Source organism: Pinus tabuliformis, chromosome 8, assembly GCF_031772625.1.
Source record: "Pinus tabuliformis cultivar Carrire ecotype Pingquan chromosome 8, CPIR1, whole genome shotgun sequence".
Lineage (NCBI taxonomy): Eukaryota > Viridiplantae > Streptophyta > Pinopsida > Pinales > Pinaceae > Pinus > Pinus tabuliformis.
Genome location: NC_142294.1, coordinates 102,714,425 through 102,721,366, shown reverse-complemented (window position 1 = coordinate 102,721,366; position 6,942 = coordinate 102,714,425). Strand labels below are relative to the sequence as shown.

Below are 6,942 nucleotides of genomic sequence, written 5' to 3'. Positions count from 1 at the left end.
AGCACTCCACCAAGCCTAACCCGGACCTTGGGATGAATATTTACACATTTTACTTTAACAAGGAATTATTTGATTATAGAAAGATAAAAGTGTGTGTGAACACTCCACCAGGCCTAACGCGGACCTTGCGATGAATATTGACACGTTTTATTTTAACAAGGAATTATTTGATTTGCATTGAGAGAGCGAACCTTCATAGACTAATAAATATTTTGTTGAGTAAATGTTATTCTCATATAAATGCTCAGCTTTAAGATTCAGAATGTTCAACAACCTAAATGAGGAATTATTGATTTGTATGGACAGAGCGAACTTTCGTATACTAATAAATATCTTATTGGTTATTGATAATTTTTATATAAATGCTGAGTTTTAAGATTTAGAAGGTTCAACCACCTTGATAATGGAGTCCTAACCATGTACATCATCCTTTTGCATTTCAATAATAAATAGAGACGGTGTTATTAGTCCTATTATTATAAAGATGGGTTAATATTATGATAGCAATAATATGTCTGAATAATATATAATCATTATGTATGAATAATATGTACTAATAAGAGGTAGAATGGTATATGTATTTTTTGAAGTAATTAATATGGATTTATTTTAATTACGATTTTAAGATAAATTTAGAGGGATCTATTTTTTTATAAGCAAAGTAGATATTATTTAAATATTTGATATATTATTTAATTTTGGTTTTTTAGATTTTTGAAGTTTTTCGTTTTGATTGATATAAGTAAAATTTCAATTTTGATGACAATGTGCACTTTTAAATATCATAATGAGCTATAGATCGAATCTGTTGGCGCAATAATAATATTTATTTATTTTATATTTTTTAATTTTAGAGAAATTTATTTTTTATTATTATAATATGTTTTAAGAATATATAACTTAAAAATGAATGATTAGTTTAATGAATATGTATTAATATTAAATTAACTTTTTTTAGTTTTTAATGGATTTAGGAGGAATTTTTATTACTTTTATTTAAAATTAGGTTGAAAAAAATTAGAATTGCAGATTTTAGTAGCTAAGTTTATATGGAATGATTGTTATCTTCCCTATCTAGGCTCAATTCCCATTAATGACATGTTGATGTCTTAAGCCTCAAAGAAATTTCTAAAAGTATAACTATATAATTACATATAATTACATATGTAATTATATGTAATTAAGAGGCACTATATAATTACATAGAGACATATATAATCATGTATATCCAACAAGAGAGTTGTGTTGGAATATTGAAGAGATCCAAAAGCAATTTATAACCTAGAACCTCAAGATGAAAGGAAATACTCTCCACCCTATCCTCATTGAAGAAATCTTTTTCCCTATTGAAAGCATGGCTATGACTAGGTATCTTATGTATAAGAAGAAGTTATACAACATGGACACCAATAGGCCTTTTAAATTTGTTTCTAAATATAGCCAAAACCCACACCGTAGGCTCAAGAAAGGGCCTTAGATGGACCACTCTGAAATAAAGGAGGAAATAATCTTGATTTGAGGAGAAATTGTAGGGCAATAAATAGCTAGAGGGGAAAAATAAACTAAGATAGTAGAAGGAGATGAGCAATCCCAATCTCTAAAACCATACTTTTTTTTTGTCTTGACTCCCGTTAAGAAGAAAATGAACATTGCCAAGATAATAATTAATTTTCATGTGTTTCATAGTGAAGATAGGGATTAGATAAATTCTAAAAACGGCACGGGATGAAAGATTTCATCATGTGTGCTATCCTAATCCTAAAACAATCATGGGTCAAAAACACTTTCTCTTAAATTGACCATTTTATACTCACATTCAATCTAATTTTCAAAATATTTGTCACACTACCAACATCTCTTGTCGTTTTAATTCAATAAAATATGGTGGTGTTCTCTCACTTATTTTTTAGCATAGAAATTAAATGTTATAAAAAATCTCATTGAATTTCTCATATTCTGAAGATTGGGTAGACTATATAAGTCTTTGTGAATGGTAATAAAAATAATTATCATCATCCAACTATTTAAATAACTTTTGAAATTGTTGAATTTATTTATACACTTAAAAATAAGATTTATGTTAGAAAATATTATAATCTCATAAAAAAACCAAATTGCGAATTTTTGATAAAGAATCAGAGCATAAAACTTGAAAACATATAAAAGATAAAACATATAAACGGGAGAAAAAATTAATAAATAAAAATATTTTTATATAAATTATATATTAGAAATATTTTTTATTGAGTTAAAAATTGTATTGCCTTCAAAATTCAAGATACACCACTAGCAGAGCATCTGTCTAAAATAAACTGACCTCAATCCACCAAAGGAAATCCAAATTAGTTGGTTAGTAATAGGAGATATAGAGTTTCAACAAAAAGAGACTGCAATCTACCACAATGGTGTGATAACAAAACAAGACTACATGAGAATTTTTTTTTTTGTAAAATTGCATACTCAAGAGTCTAAAAATGTCACAAGAGTAGGGTCCCTTGCATTTGTACCAGTGGGCGTAGAGGGCTTTAGCTCACATTGGAGGTGACTTGGAAAGTGAGCATCTGATCTCTCCATACAAGAACATTGGTAGCATTGTACCCCTTGGATCTCATTTGGGGAGAAAATTATACCGCTCTTATCTTGATGTTTCTAATTAAGAACTCTGTCGAACAAAGTCTTCAACTGCTAGTGTAGAGTGATAGAATGCAGGTATTAGTTCCTTCTTCCTGTAGTATGACAAGTGTTAGCAAGAAAATTGGAGACCTCCTCCGTCATTTATGAATCTAAATAGGAATTTCCATTATTGATGGCCTAGCTCTCCAACTCACAAATCTCCTCTCGAATGCTAGGAGAAGACTTTGAGTGATATATAACAACTGCTTCCTCGACCTAGGTCTTAGCACACAACCAACCTTGTTGGCCACACCTGTCAGCTCCTCGGTAGCTGCTCATCTTCTAACAAGGCATTGATGGCAAATAAACAAGATAAAAGACACAATACAAGGGTCACACTTGAATCTCCCAAATGGCTTAACAACCAACCGATATCCCCCATGCCCCCCTCCCTCCTGAATAACAAACCAACAAAAATAGAGATAACAAGGCCCACAAGCCTCCCCAGGGAATCTAGAAACTAGAGAATGTTTGAATCCACAAGAAAAACCCTACAGGAAATCCAAATAACTAGGAAACCCTAGGGTGAAGAGTGTTTGCCAATGTGAAAATAGAGAGAAGTGTACCACAAGTCTTAAGCCACAAAATCCTCAACAAAAGAGGGACAATCCGAGTAATGGAAGATGTTATAAGAACCACCAAAGACCCAAATACCTTGAGATCAAGAGGACACAAAGAAAAAAGAACAAAGTCAAATGGACAACTAGAAAGGAACCAACTACTCACATAAACTAGAAGATAAAATTCATATAGTGGGAGGGAGACCCTCACCTAGAGAACACTACCCAAGAATTTCAGAGCTGACATATTCCTTATCCTTGGTAGTTGAAATATTGTGCCAACATGCTCCTTGTTACGAAGATTCAGTGCATGTGGTATCACATCTTCTAGAGCTATGATAGCTTCAACACCTCGAGCTGCATTGTCTTACACTCCCCCGAGCGGACAAAATGTGTATCCAAACAACAAAAGTAGGCAAGTTGGGATGCGAGTGTGGGTCATTGTGATTTCTGCAACAAAGGAAAACAACCCTCATGTAGGGAAAGACCAAAACTCACTCCATAATACCATCAAGCTAACCCCGGTTGCAAACTCCACTGTGAAAATGCCAAACTCCATATAGTAACCAAACAAGGCAAGTATCCTACAGAAAATGCATCATTTCCTCAAAGGAAATGAAAGATCACATACTTCATGCATCGGAAGAGCTGCCCATGCAACCCCTCTTAATTACAGTAGGAGGTGGAAGGCACCCTCCAAACCTTCACCCACATATGTACTTTCATTAATAGAAATAATTTTTGTTAATTAAAAAACTATATTAAAAAAATATAAATATAAATAATAGTAATAATAATTTAACACAACATAACCTTTCATTTGATTCATACAAATTTATATTATTTAAATAGTAATAAATTTGATATAAAATTTCACGGGGTAGGGTTAGAGCAGTGATATAAAATATTAAGTAAAGAAAATTTCTAGATTCAATTGTGTGTGGAAATGCCAAACCTCAACTCCTAAAGTAACTGTCCAAATCAGCACACTATAATACGAAACCCAAAATGAAATTGAGATTAAGCATGGTGTTTTTAGTATGAGAAGAAAAATTAAAATAAGCAGGGAAGAAAATTTGGTTAAAACATAGTAATATTCGATTAATTGCACTAAATTCTCCGCTATGTGGACATTGATGAAAGAGAATGGAACTTGCAATATCTCTGCCACAGACTTTAAAGAATGGTTTTGTGTCATATTTTAATGTCTAGATTTTAAATACTAAAATGAAATCATGCTTATCTAGCAAATCTAATTATATTGTTTGATTGACCAATTCAAGATGAGATATGTTCAATCAAGCATCGTCTTCAACCTCAGTGTTGCCCGCCTTCCCCGAGATATTACAGCGTTACCAGACCCCTGTGCTTAAACAATTGAATAAAATAATTATATTTACAGGCAGATCTGCATATTTGACTTTGTAGAGCTTTTAAAAATAAGCATGAAAGGTAGCTGGCCACAATCGCACGACATCATGCGATGAGCCCACAAAGTAGGAACGTGATAAATAGTCGCTCGGTTGCGTCCCAACAACGAAAAGAATCTCTTATTGGTTGGTTTTCGCTTCCTTTAAAGCATCTTCTCCTCATCTCTGAAATTTTATTATTATTCTGTTTCTTCATTCGCACTCTCTGCATTTCGATGCGCAGCGGCGACCATGCTTTTAAATTTTTCTGGTAAATCTGGTAATCCATCATGCTTGAGAGGATGCGGGTTCCTGTACTTCTGGGTGACGCTGCTCATTAATTTCACGGTCTCCTCCCCCTCAACAACAAAAGACGTTACAGTACTCGATGCTAATTCGCCAATATCGTTACATTCTGCGATCTCAAATGTTTCTCACAATGACGACGACGGCCTGTTGGATGGAGGTGCAATGAAAAGCAGGGTCGCCCGCCGAAGGAGAGTGCTGGTTTATGTGGAGGGCAAGGTCCTCTGTGAAAGAAATTGCATGAACAGCACTAAGGACATCAATCCTCTACATGGTATGGTGAAAATTTAAAATCAGATTTTATTTTAGTTTTGAATTTATTTCGATTATAGATTTGGGAACATTTTGGAATCTGGATTTAACAATTAACATTTTTCTATCTGTATTAGATTTCAAAATATTTCTAAAATCGGCAATCCACATAAAGAATTTTCTAGCTCTAGAATTTCAATAATATTTACTAATTGATTTAAGGGGAATCCTCCATTACAAATTTCTATTAGAAATCTCTCCAAAATCTCTCTATTACAAATTTTTCGAATATTTTGGAATCTGATGCTCAAAGAGATTAAACAATTACAGTCTTTCTAACTATTAGATTTCAAAATATTCTCAAAATTTACAATCCACATAAAAGTTCCTTAGCTCTGAAATTTCAATAACATTAACTAATTAATATGATTGGTGTGAATCCTCATTCCTGAATCTTTATTGTTTTCTGTACATGTTTAATTTCTTGACAGATTTTACAATAAACTAGAAGCTATTTTAATAGTTGCAAGAAAAATGGTAGTTATAAATACATTAAAAGAATCAAAAACAATGTTGTAACACATTTTTATTTAGATGGCAGATTTTGAAAATATATCAGAATCTAATAAACCAGAATAAATTGACTTAGTCAATTGTTTGAAAAATATTATATTAGAAAATAAATAAACAATACCCATAACTGTGATGCACCACCCTACCAAGGTTACAGATTGGCATCTCCCAACAATAGAAAATTGACAATAATTGTGGGTTTGATTACAGGAACGCGAGTGAAAGTGGAGTGCAAGAGCAGCTATGGAGAATATAAAACTCATGGCATTTCCAACAGGGATGGAGTATTCAGAGTTATAATTCATGGAGCACTCGGATACAAATGGCCCCTCAGGTTCTGCAAGGCGAGAGTCTTGCTTGATACAGTTCCCCATCGCTGTCGACCCTCGAGAACTTATGCGCGAAACAATTCTAATGAGTTTAACATGAATATGACGCTGAAATACAATCTTCCTGCGAAAATTATGCTTGGCGCTGGGCCATTTATTTTCAAACCAGCAAATATTTCTGCCTTGGAACCCAAATTAGTATAAATTTATGTTAAGCCCAATCTATAAAGTAGTAACTCGATAACTGATCAGTTTACGCGGCTGTGTACAAAGTCCAAACATAAAATCAATTTTACTTTTTATATTGGCAGGTTATGAAACTATATTTAAGCGGTTATTTTGTCCCCATTTCATTTCATTTCATTGAGGCTACGCTGCATGCAGATTACACTTCTATCAAAATGAATTGAAATAAGATGGAAGTTAGCATCTGTTATTGTCAAATAAATTAAAACGAGCGCTTTCATATGAATTAATTGGTTGGTAGCACCTCTATTTTAGATTCTTGACAAATATATCAATACAATAAATAGAGTGCAGAGGACTCATTCTTATCATAGTCTTGACAAATATATAAATACAATCAATGGAGTGCTCAGGACTCATGCTTCTAATAGTTCGTGTGCAGAGACCTTTTATATTATCGACAAGCTATCCCGTTATTAATAAGTATTATTTAATAATTTATTATTTATTCTTATTATATAAGATATTAAGTTATTAATGAATATTATTTAACAATTTATTATTTATTTTTATTATATAAGATATTAAGTTATTAATAAATATTATTTAATAATTTATTATTTATTATTATTTAGTTTTTAGAATATATGAAAT

At 32.2% G+C, this 6,942-nt stretch overlaps 1 protein-coding gene across 1 annotated transcript; it reads left to right on the top strand.

Moving 5' to 3' along the window:
- Positions 1 to 4,835: 4,835 nt before the first annotated feature.
- Positions 4,836 to 6,656, top strand: LOC149234324 (uncharacterized). The gene is made up of 2 exons (XM_089461152.1): positions 4,836 to 5,222; positions 5,984 to 6,656. The coding sequence occupies exons 1-2, from the start codon at positions 4,895 to 4,897 to the stop codon at positions 6,304 to 6,306; spliced, it is 651 nt and encodes a 216-aa protein (XP_089317278.1). The 5' UTR covers positions 4,836 to 4,894; the 3' UTR covers positions 6,307 to 6,656.
- Positions 6,657 to 6,942: the final 286 nt, after the last annotated feature.

Excerpts from the sequence above, each read along its gene's own strand:
- LOC149234324 (XM_089461152.1), top strand. The coding sequence starts at position 4,895 with ATGCTTTTAAATTTTTCTGGTAAATCTGGTAATCCATCATGCTTGAGA. Across the intron at positions 5,223-5,983 it reads GGACATCAATCCTCTACATG|GAACGCGAGTGAAAGTGGAG; the intron begins GTATGGTGAAAA and ends GTTTGATTACAG.